The sequence below is a fragment of the Rhinopithecus roxellana genome, chromosome 17 (genome assembly GCF_007565055.1).
Source record: "Rhinopithecus roxellana isolate Shanxi Qingling chromosome 17, ASM756505v1, whole genome shotgun sequence".
Taxonomy (NCBI): domain Eukaryota; kingdom Metazoa; phylum Chordata; class Mammalia; order Primates; family Cercopithecidae; genus Rhinopithecus; species Rhinopithecus roxellana.
Window position 1 is genome coordinate 73,408,303 of NC_044565.1, and position 16,706 is coordinate 73,425,008.

General features: G+C 43.9%; 1 protein-coding gene across 2 annotated transcripts in view; it reads right to left on the bottom strand.

Moving 5' to 3' along the window:
* Positions 1-449: 449 nt before the first annotated feature.
* XDH (xanthine dehydrogenase) overlaps positions 450-16,706 on the bottom strand; it is an 89,432-nt gene continuing 73,175 nt past the window's right edge. Inside the window, exons 25-36 of one of the 2 annotated variants that reach the window (XM_030920445.1) lie at positions 14,028-14,219; positions 13,731-13,876; positions 12,894-12,975; positions 12,264-12,359; positions 11,523-11,651; positions 10,770-10,844; positions 9,794-9,846; positions 7,248-7,362; positions 6,401-6,466; positions 4,551-4,739; positions 3,757-3,933; positions 450-2,135 (exon numbers count right to left, since the gene is read on the bottom strand). In XM_030920445.1, the coding sequence (XP_030776305.1) occupies positions 2,085-2,135; positions 3,757-3,933; positions 4,551-4,739; positions 6,401-6,466; positions 7,248-7,362; positions 9,794-9,846; positions 10,770-10,844; positions 11,523-11,651; positions 12,264-12,359; positions 12,894-12,975; positions 13,731-13,876; positions 14,028-14,219 (1,371 nt within the window). In that variant the 3' untranslated portion in view covers positions 450-2,084. The remainder of the gene's footprint in view (positions 2,136-3,756; positions 3,934-4,550; positions 4,740-6,400; positions 6,467-7,247; positions 7,363-9,793; positions 9,847-10,769; positions 10,845-11,522; positions 11,652-12,263; positions 12,360-12,893; positions 12,976-13,730; positions 13,877-14,027; positions 14,220-16,706) is intronic. The other variant, XM_030920444.1, reaches the window with a different exon arrangement.

Below are 16,706 nucleotides of genomic sequence, written 5' to 3' on the forward strand. Positions count from 1 at the left end.
TGAGGTGGATGATGCCGCTGAATAGCACAGTGATTTCTAGTTGACAGAGCACTTGCTTGTTGGATTTTCATGACCAGTCTACTCTCACCTTGGTACCTGAGCACAGAAGGGAATTCTGTGTCACTGCTTTGCCCCAACAGCTTCACTAATAACAAGTGACAGGTCTCAGGCCCTGCCCCAGAACACCCCAGAAAATCATCTGAAATGGACCTGGATCTCAGTGTAAACACTCGTTTAGTTTTTAAAGCTCTTCTACCTTGACCATGCTGTAAAACAGCCAGCATATCTAGGATACTCTGGAGAAGGGAATTTTGTAAGAAAGTGTGTGTGTGTGTGTGTGTGTGTGTGTGTGTGTGTGTGTGTGTGTGTGTGTTTTCAAGAAATGAAGGCTGGCCAAGATACTGAAGATATTAGCATTTGGTGTGATGATAATTAATAAGCATTTTTTACACGCCAACCAGCTGACAGTTTCATTTATTAGTGACATCAAGCACCAGTCCAACTATATCATTTCCATTATCCTCCCTCCATGGACAACACCACAGATTCTGTCTGGCAGAAGGTTGGATTTATACAGTGAAGGCATGCGACAGTGACACATTGTCCACCCAGCACCATGTAGGGATTAAATCATCTGTTGGAGCAATAAAAGGGATGTTTGTTCTTCCCTTGTTGTCTTTACCAACCGCAGAAACTTGAGGGGATCTAAGCAGAGTTCATCAGGCCCAGGTATCATATGACAGTAAGAAAACCAAGCCTTAGATAGCTGCAGATCCCTTACGTAACTGGAGTTTTCAGGTCATATATTTATAAGCTTTTGAAGCAGAAGACAGGAGACAACCCTTTACTGCAACCCTTATGTTTGCAGTAAAATGGATCACAGGAAGGGGAAATGACAGTCCAAGATCACAAAGATAGAGACAGAAGAGACAGAGCTGGGATGAGAACCCAGGCTTCTTGGCTCTTCTACCTCTGGTTGAGCTTGATTTTGATAGCAGCATTTTTATTTCATTTTTTTTTTTCTTCAGAGACAAGATCTTGCTCAGTCGCTCAGGCAGGAGTGCAGGGGCGCAGTCACAGCTCACTACAGCCTCAACCTCCTGAACTCAAATGATCTCTCCACCTCAGCCTTTCTAGTAGTTGGGACTACAGGCATGCACTATCAAGACCAATTAATTAAAAAAAAATTTAAAGACAGGAGCTCTCTATGTTCCCCAGGCTGGTCGCAAACTGCTGGGCTCAAGCAATTCTCCTGCCTCAGCCTCCCAAAGTGCTGGGATTACAGGTGTGAGCCACCATGCCAGGCCTGCTAGCATCATTTCTAGGTGGAAATTACTTTGGCTTCAAATGTAAAGATTAAACATAATCTTTTTTTGTAAATACTCAAAGAGGAAGGGAAAGAAATCTAGAACATTGTAGGTGCTCAATAATTGAGTTGGTTGGATTTTTGTGTTATAGAGTAATCTTGCTTTATGCAGCTTAACAAAATTAGATTCAATTAACCTTGAATTTGTTTCATTCTTTATTCTTTCCAATGATTCAAAGATGGTTAGAGGATTTAATCTTACCCCACTGCCTCACTGCAAAATTTGAGTATGGATTCAAGGTTATGCTTTGCTGTTCATTGGTTTGAAGGCAAGGCTTTCAGAGGAAGGCACACAATTTAAAGTAACTTTGGTTTAAGCTTCTAGAGGTTTGTGGGAGTCCCTTTTGAAGGACAGACACCATCAGAACTTGAGGTTATACAGGCTGTCCAGTAAGTGGGGAATAGCACAAACCCTTCCTGACCCTATTCCAAATACATGATTAGAACAGACAGAAAATGATCCTAATTGCATATTCACCATTTAGGCCTAACAGTTTTGAATTTGCTTATCATTCTGTTTATAAATTACATTTTTATTAAAGTCTCCCAATGCATTCACTTGTCTTCCAAATGCCATCCTGATGAATTATGATGAAAAAGTCACAGAATTAGTCACTGCCATTCTGTGACTTTAATAGATCCATGTTCTGTGGTATGTTCCTCCTGCTCCATGGAAGCCCAAATGCAGCACAAGAAGACTCTGCTGAGGACTCTCTCTTCAGACCCTCACAGACCAGGGTTTGCAGTTTTCTGGTACACCAGTGACACACTAGGAAGGAATGATAGTGTTCTCATTGCCAGGGTCTGCTGATCATGCTCCTCCCACCCTCTTGCATACCTCACCTCCCACCACTGCCAACCACCATTCCAAGGCCAAGCACCACTCTGCAGGCCCAGCTGTTAAGAGTGCCCCAGGGCAAGACTCCTTAATTTCCGAAGCCATTCACTTATTTTCATTGAGCACTTTCCATGTGGCAGGCATTCTATTAGGCTTTGGAGATATGGTGATAAACAATACAGATGCGATCCCTTTTGAAACTCACGGTCCTTAAAAAGTTCATAGAATCAGCTGCTCATGCAAATCCATGGCAAGAATTTTTAAATGGCTGGCATGTTGTAACATAGAAACGAATCTTTGTTTCAGGTCTGGGACCATGGAGAGCTTACTAAAATGACTGAGTTCTGCATCAGACTGTTTGCAAAGAGCTCACCTTGCAACCTCTGGGAGCTTACTGACAGCCTACTCCTCTCAGGGAAATGGGTTTGGGTGATTGTCAGCATTGGGAACCATAGTGGGAAGGTTCTGGGCTGTGGGTAGATTGCTGCACAGCTGTGGGCATCTTCACTGCCTGGGAGTGCCACATGGTCTGTGTAGTTATCACTCCATAGCTAAAGCTCTTGGTAGACCCAAGGAAGACCTGAATGGGGACCCACATGCCTCCTTCACCCGCTGTGTTGAGGTCTGGGGATGGCAGATTTGTCTGCCCCTGGGGCTCTCCTGTGCCCTCCCCACTTGGGACCATGTGTACCCACTTTACCTCTAAATCCAAAAGGCTTATTGAATTTTAAAAAGAGGAAGCCCAACCTGAGTATCAGGAACAACCCAGTCCTGCTAACTCCACACAGGTTGCAGTTGCAAAGGCAATTAAAGCCACAAGGCAGAGCCCACTTCAGCACCACTCAGAGGCTGGGCTTGGTCTGAGATCCTTACAGTGGAAGCAAACATCCTAGCAAAGTCTTCTTTTGTTAGGCCTTGCCAACGACAAGTATCACATAGGTGCTTGTTAAAGTGATTCCAATGACTACGGAATTCTTCTACTACTTTCTGCCACATACACCTTCAAAGCAGTCATCAATCACACTATAATGGAATCATCTGGTTTCCCAAGGTTGCAAAGTCCTCAGGGACACCTATGTGTCCCCAGTATCAGAATGGTACATGATAATCACAGGACAAATATGGCTGATCTAATTATTTCCTCTTTTTCCCTCTATCCCCCCAATATTCATACAGAGTCCTTCACATAAATTAAAACAAAAATGCTGGCGACTGACTGATACTAAAGATTAGGCTCTCTGGAGTTTCATCCATCACCCTTATCTAGATGGAAAATAATAAAATCTGTGAGTTATGACTGTGCACCACACATTCCTCCCATCTCTAAAGAGGCCCGGCTACAAGCTACAGCTTTAAGGAAGTTTCTCGTTATTCTCTTGCAAGTTCGAATGTGTGTGCTGCATACCGTGCACAATGAATGGTGGCCACTGATGCAAGGCTGCCCAGTTAAGAGAGAGCCCAACACCTCTCCTCTGTGCAGAACCTTCCCTGCAGTTTGCCAGCCTATCCCTGGCCTCCCCTGGACTGAGTGGACGCTTGAAGGGCATCATACCAGGGTGGTGAACCTGTCCACGCAGGCGTTGCGGATCTTCTCCGGAGTGGCAGGGCTGTCTAGCCGGAATAGTTCCTTCACGTTATTACCTGTGTGCTGAGCTCGAGCTGCACGGATGGCATCTTTGATGGCAAAGAAGATAGAAGCAGCCAGGAAGAGGGGTGGCTCTCCAACAGCCTGAACACAGACAGGGCACAGGGCAGGGGCTCAGGCAGTTGGTCCCGCCTCCACATCATCAAGTGGACCTAAGAGGTCAAACTCTGCACGAGGAGGGCTGGTGGCACCAGGAAAGCACTGACGGGGGCCACACCAAATACAGCGGGAAGGCACAGTCAAAATTGATCAGGGGCTAAGAACAATCAAGCTAGTACATGACCGGACCTCATGGACATATTTCTTTGAACACTCATTGTGTAATTTTCTCTGATGACATCATGCAAATATAATGTACCATTTAAAGTTATAGTCGGTAATTGTATTTTACAGAGCACAAAATCTGATGTGAATTTTAACCTTTTCCTCAGTCACTAGCCGAGGACCAGCAACTCGGCAGCCAACATTTACAGGCACCATAGTCATATTACAGCATTTGCAGGAATTATGGGGATAAGAACAAACAAGAATTAAAACACTTTCTAGCATAGGTTGGTTTTTCTCCCCCCAAAGTATAGATCAGAGACCACCTATATCAGAATCACTAAAGATACTTGCTGAAAATGCAGGTTCCAGGGCCCTAAGACACACCCATTGGAGCAAAATTTCTGGGCGTCGGCACAGAGCCAGAGCAATGGTACCTTCGATGCATAGATGGCCTTCTTGTTGGGGCAGTCGCGGAGCAGGGACACCCTGAACTCAATGGGGATGCTGCCAAATGCCGGGATCTTGTAGGTGCTAGGGCCACGGGTGTGCAGGCTCCCCTCGGGGGAGTAGTGTAGCTCCTCTAGGGTGAAAAGGCCAAGGCCCTGGACAAATGCCCCTTCCACCTACAGGATGGATAGAGAGCATAGTTAGCTTGCCTCCCTCTTCCCTGAGGACAGATACCATTTGCCACAATGGACACAAAGCCCCACCTGCAGTGCAGCCTGGAATGTAGCTAAAACAGTCCTCTATTGCTTACCCGGATCCTGCCCCAGCCCTGGGATAACCTATCTGGACTTCTGCCAGGCTTTGGCTCAGACAGAGCAAAGACATTAACACGGAAGGTCAGTGATTCTAGGAAGGTCATGCTGGTGGGCGTTGTTTCCCATTAACACCTGCCGCAGTGCAGATGGAGATGTTCCTTCCATGTTGCTGCTGGGGAAATGGTGAGCCAAAGCTGAGAAGCAAGCTCACAGGAGGATTTATTCGATAGTAGATTCTTTGAGACTTACCTCCAGCCTTTGTGAATGCCCACCCCTGTCTGTCGTCTGGGAGAAAGTGCCCTCACTGCAGTTCAGCTTACAGGTCTCTCCTAGGGTAACTGCCATGCTAGACAGGCCCACACATCTGCCCTCTCAGCCCCCTGCTCAGAAGCGTGACATGCGGCACTACCGTACCTCAATGAGCATTCAGAAAAGAAACCAGCCGGCAATCACCTTTGGGTCTACAGTGCCTGGCTTGGTGCCTGGCCGCAGTAGGGGACCATAAATGGTTGTTCAATGAATTAACGAACAGATTGACTAATGGCCAGATTTTCGTATACTCAGTAGTTGTCCATTTTTGAGAAGTACAATTTGTATTTTCTACCAGATGCTCAGTCTTGAATTCTTGATTCCTCCTCTGTTTTCTCCTATTTCATCTATTCTTTATTTTATTTTATTTTTTTGAGACTAAGTCTTGCTCTATCACCCAGGCTGGAGTGCAGTGGTGTGATATCGGCTCACTGCAACCTCCGCCTCCCAGGTTCAAGCAATTCTCCTACCTCAGCCTCCTGAGTAGCTCGGATTACAGGTGCACGCCACCACACCCAGCTAATTTTTGTATTTTTAGTAGAGACGGAGTTTTGCCATGTTGTCCAAGCTGGTCTCGAACTCCTGACCTCAGGTGATCTGCCTGCCTTGGCCTCCCAAAGTGCTGGGATTACAGGTGTGAGCCACAGGGCCCAGCCCTATTTCACCTATTCTTCCCAGTAATCCAATATTCTCCTAAAGCAGTTTTCTCTGGGACCTCCCTTTACTACTTCTGCTTAAGCCTTTGTGTTTTGCTCCCAGGAGCCTTCCACCACTCCATGTTTGGCAGCATCTGCTTCCTGGGGTACAAAAGCTGCTCTGGGTGGAGGAGGAATGAGAAGACAGAAAACTCCTCTGACCTCAGACCCGCTGTCTGGGCATTGATCCCAAAGTCAATCTCCATTCTACACTGTGCTTGCACTCAAATTGGGTATGTGTGTATGTCCACATGTGCATGCCATGTTCCCCATTCCTCATCTTGTTCTTTGAGTTGTGAGTGCCCTTCCCAAGTTAATCTATATTAATTTGTTTTCTGTCTTGAGAGTTGGTTGGGCTATCACCAATCTAAATTCTACTTTGGGGAGAACTCCCTAGGTTCCATGTTTCAGCCTATTTGAAGACAACCTTGGAGAACATGCTGTGGCTGGTGGCCCCAGGAGGGGAATGGGGCACATCGGTGGCCAAGTCTGTCACCATCCTGGTCTCCCAAGCCTCACCTGTCCAATATCAATGGCAGGGTTTAGACTGGAGCCAACATCCATGACAATATCTGTGCGGAGGTTCTAGAGGAGACAGCAAAATTACAAGCAGTTAGAGAAGAAAAAGATGTTTGGAATATGATAGATGACTCATGGTGACCCTCAGACTACAAATGCCAACCAAAGGGTACGTTCCCAAGCAGAAAGCCCTGGGTGTACTCAGGCAGAAGTGTGAATATTCCCACCAAATCTCTGCTGCCACCATCACTGCTGGAGTCTGGGTTTGTAGGAGTAGGGGATGGGGAGCAGCAATGATCTCTCAGTAACTGGAAATAACACACACTCATACGTGAGTAGTCAGATGGGGTCCCAGCCTGGGGCTTTGAATCTGAGTCTGGGTAGATCATGTACAAAAGAGTCAATATATTACGTTCCATGGGCTGAATCCAACTCGCCCCTGTTTTTGTGGGGTCTGTTGTAATAATAATTACATTATTAAATAGCTGGAAAAAATAAAAAGAAGAATACTTTGTGACAAGTAAAACTCGTATGAGATTCCATTCAAATTCAAATTTCAGTGTCTATAAATCATATTTTATTGGAACAGAGTCACACTTATTGGTTTACAAGCTGTCTGTGACTGCTATTACACTTCAGTGGTAGAGTTCAGTAGCTCAGGCAGAGACTGCATGGCCCACAGAGCCTAAAATACTTATTCTGTGGCCCTTCATAGGATGTTTGCCTATCCTTAATGTAAGGCATTATTTTTCCAACCAGAAAGTTTGTCTCTATCAACTTTTGGTATTACAACTCAGTTGTTTCTCTTTCTTTCCCACTAAGTACTAAAGTTTTGCAAACTTCTTACCTTATGATCTCCTGTTAAGCAGTCAATCTCTACTTCAGAGCAAGCCACCCCATAGGAGAAGTAGTGGAAAGGGTTCCCCGAATTAGTCTCAAAGCTGTAGCCCAGATTGGGTGTTCTGGGAAAGGAAAGAGAAGATACTGCGCGCGTATTAACATGAACACACCCCCTTCCCTATGCACGCACAGCTTGACACACAACATCTTTAAACCCCACAAGTTTTTGCATTCAGCTGTTCTCCAAAAAAGTCCATGTGTTTTGAACAGTTTGAACCTGTTAATGAAACCCAGTTATTCCAGAACATTTTGTCTCTGGGCTCTCCTCTAGTTTGCCAGTAACCCTTCCGTACTCTTTCTGTATAGCCTAGCAGTGTTTGATACCATGCTGGCTTCTACACAGTAGAAACAGAGGTAATAGATCTGTCCGTTCATGAAGGACGTGAAAATCACACTCCAAAGGATGTACTAAATTAAAATCCAAGGTCTTCAGGACAGAAGGTTCTGCCTGTGGTGGCTCTTAGACTGTTCACACAAGTTCACCTGCTTACCTTCTCAAGATGAAAGTTAATAAGATCAGTATCTCATGCTAACCTGGGTGCATCTTTAAGCAGCCACTCCCCACCTGCTGGTCCCTTTGAAAGTTCAACAAATGATTTGAGGGAAATGACACTAATAGAAACAAATGCTTCCTTATACATTTAAAAAATTTTCAATCTGGAGTACCTTATACAATTCCACTTTTGCCTGAGTCATATAAATATATGTGTATATCTATGCATTTGTACATGTGTATTCACACACGTAGAGTTTACAGTACACTGACTCTGTTATTCCATATACTACACAGGGATAACATGAGCTGATATGGGCACATCTGCACAAAAACAAAACCAGTATGGGGCTGAGGGAAAAGCCTTCTCCCAGAATAAAACACCACCAACTCCCAGAAAAAAACACCACCAATCCCTTTGACCTCTGTTTTTCCAACTGTCACCATGCTCATCTGGTTTCACCTTTATAAAACCTTAGTTTCATGAACTCCAGAAAAGTAATAGGAATTTATGAGAAAATGAGTTTATGTATGTGTAGGTCAGATATTAATAACCTAGAAAGCATTGGCAAAACATTTCTTCACCACACATATATATACATGTTTATACATATATATGTATAATACTTTTATATGCCTTATACATATATGTATAATACATATATAGTGTAATACTTATACACATATATATGAGCCATATATAGTTCATATATATGGCATAGAAATGTTTTTTGTGTATATATGTTTACACATATATATGACTCATACATATATGTATAATACATATATATATTCAGTGTAATATCTATACACATATATTAGCCATATATATGTTCATATACATGGCATAGAAATGTTTTGTGTGTGAATATATGTTTATACATATATATGCCTTATGCATACATGTATATAGGTATATACATGTATGTATAAGGCATATATATTCAGTGTAGTATGTATACACATGTATTAGCCATATATATGTTCATATATAGGGCATATAAATGTTTTTTGTGTATATATGTTTATACATATCTATGCCTTATATGTGTATAAACATATATATGCTTATATATATATTCATATACACATGAAAATAAATGTTTCATACATTTATATATATTTATGCTTATATATGTATAAGAAATGTTTATACATATATATATTTATGCTTATATATGTATAAGAAATGTTTATACATATATATTTATGCATCTATATATCCATACATTCAGACAAGATATTTTAAAGAAACATTGAATTATTTTCCAAATATATTGAAAGAAAATAGTCCAAATATCTGTGAAAGAAAAGGTCCTAGTTAAAATTGCCAGAGATGGCTAAAACATGATGACTGACAGTACATATGATCATATCTTTTTACAGCTGCTAAGTCAGATGGGCAGGGTCTCTAGCTATTCATGCTGCTACTAAATTTAAAGTTGCAGAAGACATACACTCTCTTGAAAATCTCCCTGTATTAATAAGGTTCCACTGTATTCTGCATTTTGTAACAAGACCATGTGCTCTAAATCCTCCTCTCATTCTATAAAAAAATCCCACACACAGTACAAAGAAGCACGCATAGCTAACAGCAATGCCTAACTCATAACACTACACACCCTGGTTTCTGCAGGAGAACACTGAGGGAGGAATGGTTAGGTGACTGGCCCTAAAATGTCGTCAGTAAGGAAACAGGGGAACAGGTTCAGTAGGACCACTGACTTCCTCAGGCAAAATGGTGCACCCTGAGATCAGAACTAGAAGTCAGGTCTTCTGACACACAACTGGTGCTTTTGCCCCTTGGCACACAGCGTGGCTATTCCACATATTTTAGAGCATCTTTAGACTGAAATTAGTGGAAGTCTGTTGAAGAGATAAGAGCTTCAGTGGGGCTGCTCTCTCCTGACCACAGCCTGGCAGGATTTGGTGCTGGAACGGACCAGTGAGGTTAAGATGACATCACACTATGAGCTGGGCAAGGACAGCACCATACTTACCTATAAAACCCAGTGGCAGACAAGCTCACTGTGTCCATGTAGGCAGCTGTGACCTGAGGAGCAGAGATGGCCATCAGGCAGGGGAAGTGGGGTTTTCAGGAACCCTGACCTGCCACTAAGCTTTCACCCAACTACCAAAGCCAAGCTACATTCATGTGCTTGGTACACATGGTATGGAGAGATCAAAGAAGGCATAGTAAGATGAGTGAGTCTGAGAAAAATGGCATGTTTTCTTTCAATCTATTGAGGAAGATTTGTACTGAGCTGGTTTACGTGGGGTCACATTTGATGTGCTACTCTTCTGCCCAGTTCTACCACTCCAATACTGGGGAAGGATGCAGGGCTGCCATTGATATTTCCCCCTACTGGAGGAGCCACAGCCTCCCACCTGCGAGAGACTCCCTTGCAGCCTCCCTCTGAGATTTCTGACATTCAGGCCACTGATCTAGAAGTCAGAGAATTGGGCTCATTCTTATTATAAGTACTTGTTCTGTCATTCCCCAAATCACAGGAATGATAGAAGTTCTTGGGTGATGTTTTCTCCCCACGCTCTCATAGAGGGAATCTCAGTAGACCCAGACTCAAGAGATGGAGATTTGAGGAAAACCAGGTTCATCTGGGACAAAGGGGCTGTGGGAATAGACCCGGTGAGTCAGTACAATCTGATGAGGCATGTTCAGCAGGCACCCATCCTCTCAGGCTCAGGTAGCGAAAACCCTGATTCCCACAAGGCTGTCAAGATCCTGGATCAAAAACTTCCCTCAAATGACCTCCCTCAATGATGAAAGCTACAGAGAAAGCAACCCAGCCAGGATGAGCATTTATTCGTCCTGTAAAATCACACAAACCACCTCAACTTCTCTCTGCTGTTCTGACTAGAATATTGTCTCCTATTGCTTGTTCGGGGTCGGAACGGAGGCCCTGCTGTCGATTTCCCTCTCCTTTGCAAAAGGGACTTGGATCCGCTCAGACTCACCCAGTCTTCCCAGGAGCCACTGGGATTCTTCTTCTTGTAGGGTTCCAGCCTTTTCAAGATGGTCTGACAAGCCGCCTAAAGTAAACACCCCCAGCAAGCCAGACACATCACTCCTCTGCATTCAATAGCCCAGGCAAAACCCGAGGGCCCCAGCAAGGCCATCTCCAAGCAATGCTGTGCCCAGAGTGCCACTCAAACAGCCTGACCACCCACTCCAGAATGACCAAGGTCCAGGATAGAATCCACAGGACCTGGCCAATAGGGCCACCACTAGTCCCTGCTTGGAGAGCACTTCCTGACCCAATTCTTAGACTGACAGAGGGTGGAATGTTTGAGGGATCCCAAGGGAGGTGTCTTCTTCCCTCAAACTCCTTGTTTGATTACATCCCCCATATGGGAGAGGAGCAAGTGTGGCCAACTTGACTCTATAATCAAATTTCAGCTTCAGTCCATTGTCCTATTGCTAGCTCCAGAACCAGGGAGTATTTCCAGAAGCCTCTGCTTTCCCTCAGTATCCTCACTTCCCCATCCTGCACTCATCCTTCCCAGCTTTGAGGGCAGTGATTATGATTCTTGGGCCTCTCTTTTAGCTTGAGGTTTGGAGAAACAGCATCCTCCTGGATAAGGGAGCCAGAGGCCTGGCCAGAGCCAAAGAGTCTGCAAGGAACCCTTCTAGCTCCCACCCAGGGAGACTCTCCAGGCCCACAGCTCTGGGCTGGCCCTCTGCTCTGCGGGCTCCCATGGGCTCCTTACGTAGACGGCCTGTCCATTGAGGTCAGCGCTGGCAGAGGCAGCCGTGGGAGAGGTGTTGGGCACAGTGTTAGTGCTTGTCTCACTGATATAAATCTTAGAGGTAGGGATTTTCAGAGCTCTGCTGGCCACCTGCAAAAAGAGAAGACATTGCCCTCTAGGGAAAGGGTTATCATGGGGCTTGGCTGCCTTCTCTCCAAGACAGGATTCACATTCACTGTTACAGGCAAGAAAACAATTTTGTAAGCTCTAATCCCATTGTCTGGGATGTCCTCACATCTGGCTGAATTTGAAGGAGCACTTGTTGGAGTGGTTTGGTTGGGTAAAAGCATTCATAAACTGACAGTGCCTTTTTACACTAACACTCACTTTTCACAAGATCCAATCTGGCCAGTCTCCATGCGCCAAGCAGATGTGCTGACTCTAATCCAGCTCATTGTCCTCACCCCACTCCGAGGAGTCTTTTGGAATGTGGGAAACCTTTACACACACAGTGTGCCCACCTGACACACTGAGAATGTTGGTAATAGCAATGTCTTCAGAAGTCACCTGGCCAACTCCTTTGCACAGTTGAGGAAACTGAGTTCAAGTGCAGGAAAAGACTTGCCCGAGGTGACACGGACATAAGCGACAGGGCCGGGGCCAGCCCCCGGGCCTGCTTCTGCTCTGGTAGGTCCCACTGCTCAATTTCTTATACCACTTCCCCTAACAACAGACAGCACGGTGCTAGAGAGGGCTGCTCACCTGGACCATTTTGGTATGAAGGCCTTGGCCCATCTCGGTCCCCCCATGGGCCAGCAGCACAGAACCATCTGTGTACACATGAAGCAGGGCTCCTGCCTAGGGAAAGAGAAGGATGCCAGACACAAAAGTCAGTAAATTCCAATTCAGTAAAGTTTGGGACCAAAGGTATGGAGCCCAGGAACAAGAGAACCAGCAGCATTTTGGATATAAATCTCAGACAAAAATTATGGCAGTATGAATCTCATGATTTAATTATATAGCACATCAGTAGTTTGCAGAAGGTTTTCATGTGTTTCTCTCTGTTTCTCTTGTTCTCAAAGGGAAATAGGTCAAATATCTGTCCTCACCCTGTAAGTGAAGAAACAGAACAAGAAAAATAGAGTAGCTCTCACCAGTCCGATAGTAAGGAAAGGTAAGAACTAGAGGTTGATCCCAGATCTCTGAGTCTCACTGCCCATGACTTACTGGACAAATAGGACTGTGCAAGTTCAACTTTCATTTAAATAGCAAAGAGTTCCTCCAGTAAGCCCTGTTACCAGTGACAACGAAATTTCCCTTGCAATGCTGTAAACAAGGGGGAAATGGGGTCCCAGTCCAGCGGAGATAGACACAATTCTATAAAGCAATTACCTGATTCAGAAAAGGAACTGTGAAGCTTATTCCAAACTTGGTGGGAATTATGCACAATCCTCTCTTTTTCCAACAATTCTCCCTAGAGAAAAAGGAACATTCTTATAGAAACTTCTCTACCATGTTGAGGTCATGAACATCTTTGGATCAAGCCAAAACAGGACATCCTTGGGGTTTCCCATACAGTCTTGTAATAATGGAACTATGCCCCAAAAAAGACAAAGATGAGAACAGTCAGCTGGTGCACAGCCCGCTCCAGGCGGTCTTGACTTTAGTGTCAACACTCGTATTCCTTGAGTGCAACTTGTGCTGGGTCAGAGTGCCCTGGTGGTCTTGGGCTGTTATCTCCAGGAGGCACTGTGCTTTGCTGACAATAATAAAGCCTTCTCTGTGCTTTATATTTAATTGTCTGAATAACTCTGTGAGGAGGACAGAGCCAGTCCAATTATGTCCGCTTTTCAGATGATGAAACTGAGGCCCAGGGAGATGGAGTGACTCTAAAATTCATATTTATAGATTGGTGTCAGAGGCAGGTGTATAACTGTGACGTGTTGGTCCTGGGCCAGTGTTCTTTACAATATGGTGTGCCCAGGTTTACAAATGCTTAAAGATGAACCACAACTGACAGACTATGACACTGATTGCAGGCTGTGAGCCCACCTGCCCCAGGCTGAAGATCATTATAAGATCTTAAAGAGATGGCTATGAATGAGTTGGCAAACTCAGCAGTCTCATAAGTTATCCACTAAATTACTAGCTTCCTATTTTGGGGTCAGCAGAAAGGCTGTAGGATATGAAACCCAGGAAAGCAACTGGACCCCTACTCCCAGTGCTTACTTGTTGAACTTGTCAACCTCACTCTTCCGAGCATGATACTGAGAGCTTGCTAGGCATTCTTCCCAGCACCTGGGCAAGGTGAAACCCTCAAGCTTCTGGTTGAAGTGTGTCAGGTCCCCTTCTCCGTACAGGTTTTTCCTCCGCACCTTCCCAAGGAGAGAGACAAAGAGGCCTTGTTGGTGGCAAGAGACTGTGGGGGTGGGGGCGGCCCCCATGGGAGATGCCCAAGATACAAAGCCACTCTCCCCCTAAGCAGTCCAAACCACTTCGACTTGTGCTACCAAATACTCCGCTTACCTCCTCTGCAGGCATCCCACAGGTCACTGCAACTTCACTCATCCAATACTCGGCAATGAGCATCCCCTGGGGACCCCCAAAGCCCCGGAAGGCCGTGTTGGAGGGAAGGTTGGTTTTGCACAGCCGCCCAGTGCCCCGGATGTTGGGGATTTTATAGCAGTTGTCCATGTGGAATAGAGCTCGTTCCATAATCTGAAGCAGAGGAAACAAAAATGGGAGAGAACAGTGTGCTGATTTCACTGGCTCCTCAAAGTAGGAATTCTGAGGGCCATATCCATTGCCTGCCTTTCCCCTCTGCACCACAGCTGCTCTTCTTCAGCCCAAGTTATTTCTCCCCCAGGATATTGCAGCAGCATTTTTTTTTTTTAGACGGAGTCTCGCTTTGTCGCCAGGCTGGAGTGCAGTGGCGTGATCTTGGCTCACTGCAAGCTCCTACTCCCTGGTTCAAGCGATTCTCCTGCCTCAGCCTCCTGAGTAACTGGGATTACAGGCACGCACCACCATGCCCAGCTAATTTTTGTATTTTTAGTCGAGACAGGGTTTCATCATGTTGGCCAGGATGGTCTTGATCTCCTGACCTTGTGATCCACCCACCTTGGCCTCCCAAAGTGCTGGGATTGCAGGGATGAGCCCAGCCTGCAGCAGCAACTTTACTGCACCGTATCCACCTACTAGTCCCCTCATTCAGCTCCTCTGTGGAGAAGCCTTTCCCAGAGCCTCTAGTTGGAACTTGCCTCTTTTTGAAAACAGTTAACTTTTAAAAATTCATTGTAAATTAATTAATAAAAACTAATGAAACCACCATGAAAGTTGTACTACAAATAGTTTGAAGTGTTGCAGACTTCTGTAAGTCATGGTATGAAAAACAGTAGCCTCTTCCACTTTCCTTCCTTCCAGTCTCCAGAAGCAACTACTTGCAATTCTCATAGCTTATCATTTATAAGTTATTTAGATAAACTTACACGTCTCTAGATAATGTGGCTACATTGCTATGTCTTGACTTTTTCAGTTTTGGACTTTTAGGTTGTCTTTCTTTTACGGAAAAGGAGAATTTAGTTTTGGCTTAGCCCCCTCCCTCCAGCCCTCACCCCTACCAGCTTCCTATTTCCCAGTATAGTTGTATTTTGATCAGATCAATAGTCAATTTAATATTGTAACTCTGTAAACATTACTTACTGCTGAACCATGTAGTTACATTACAATTTCTTCTCCCTTGATAATACTTTTTTCATCCTGGAGTTAATAATTGTCTTTATTTTTTCATCTGCTTCATTTGGTATGTACTTATTACTAAGCCAACTTAAAGTTTTCCCCAATTCTAAAAATCTGCTTCTAATGTGTTTTCTCTTTTCCCTCGTGAGCCCTGCTTCCAACATTTTCAAGCACATTAGATTTTCTATCCTAGAGCCATCTGGCCTACTCCAGTTTAAATTGGCTGCCCACTAGACCTGCTATTCAGCTGTTACCTAAGGATTTAAATCTGAAATCCCCCAGTGGGATCCAAAGGGGTAAAGGGATTCATCCCAGGGATTCCCTTCATCTCTCTCCATATTGAATCTCCTGTTCCTGGATTCCATGCCTTTCCCTTTTTAAATTTTACTCCCTCATTTTGTTGGAGTACATCCTTTAATATCTTCATAAGAAAGGGTACACAAAGAGGAACATCTTTGACACCTTGCATGTCTGAAATGTCTTTATTCTCCTTTCACCTTTAATTAATGATTCCGCTGTATATAGAATCCTAATTTGGAAGTAGGCTTTCCAGTTTTTCTCAGCAATTTGAAGGCATTTGACCAGTACATTCTAGCTTCCTGCTATTGAGAAGTCCAATCAATGGCTTTCTAACTCTTGGAAAGGTTTTTTTTTCCTGAAAATTGTGAAATCTTCTCTTTGTCCTCGGGTTTCTAAATTTCATAATGTTATAAATTGGCATAGGTCTATTTTCTTTCATTGTGCTGGTTATTGAATGTGCTGTTTTAATCCCAAAATGTATGTCCATCGGTTTTGGAAAATTTTTTGAATTATTGATAGCTCCCCCGTCTCTGTTTTTTCCATTCTTTCTTTCTGAAATGTTTATGATTTGAACCTCTTGAACTAATCCTCAATGTTTTTTTGTATTTTCTCTATTTTTTCACATTATTTTCCATTTTTGGGAAATTTGTCAAGTTCCTTTCAACCCTTCTGCTTTCATAGTATCAATTCATGAGAGCTCTTTTTTATTCTTTGATTGCTCCATTTTAGTAACATTCTGTTCCTTCTTTAAGTTGTAATATCTCATCTCTCTGGAAAGATCAATGGCAGTTTTCATGTTTTTGTTGTTTGTTTTATTTTGGTTTTATTTTCCTATGTGTACTCTCTCTCTCCCACAAGTTGCTTTATGTGTCTTTGATCATTTCAGTCTTACTCATCCTAGATGATTTTTCTATGTCTCAATTAATTCTACTTTTGCTTTTTCTAGTATTTATCAACTTGTATTTCTGTTTCTTTTATCATCTATTTCCCCAGCCATATTGTGAATTTCTTGAAGGCAGAAACAATGTCATATCCTTCTTCATGTGGCCACCCTAGGCACTTAATAAATATTTGCTGGATTGAATTAAAAATCTTGTAAGGTGTCTAGGGACAAAGACTGTACGTTTTTCAATGTGATTTTTTCCCATGCCAAAAAGCATGTCTTAT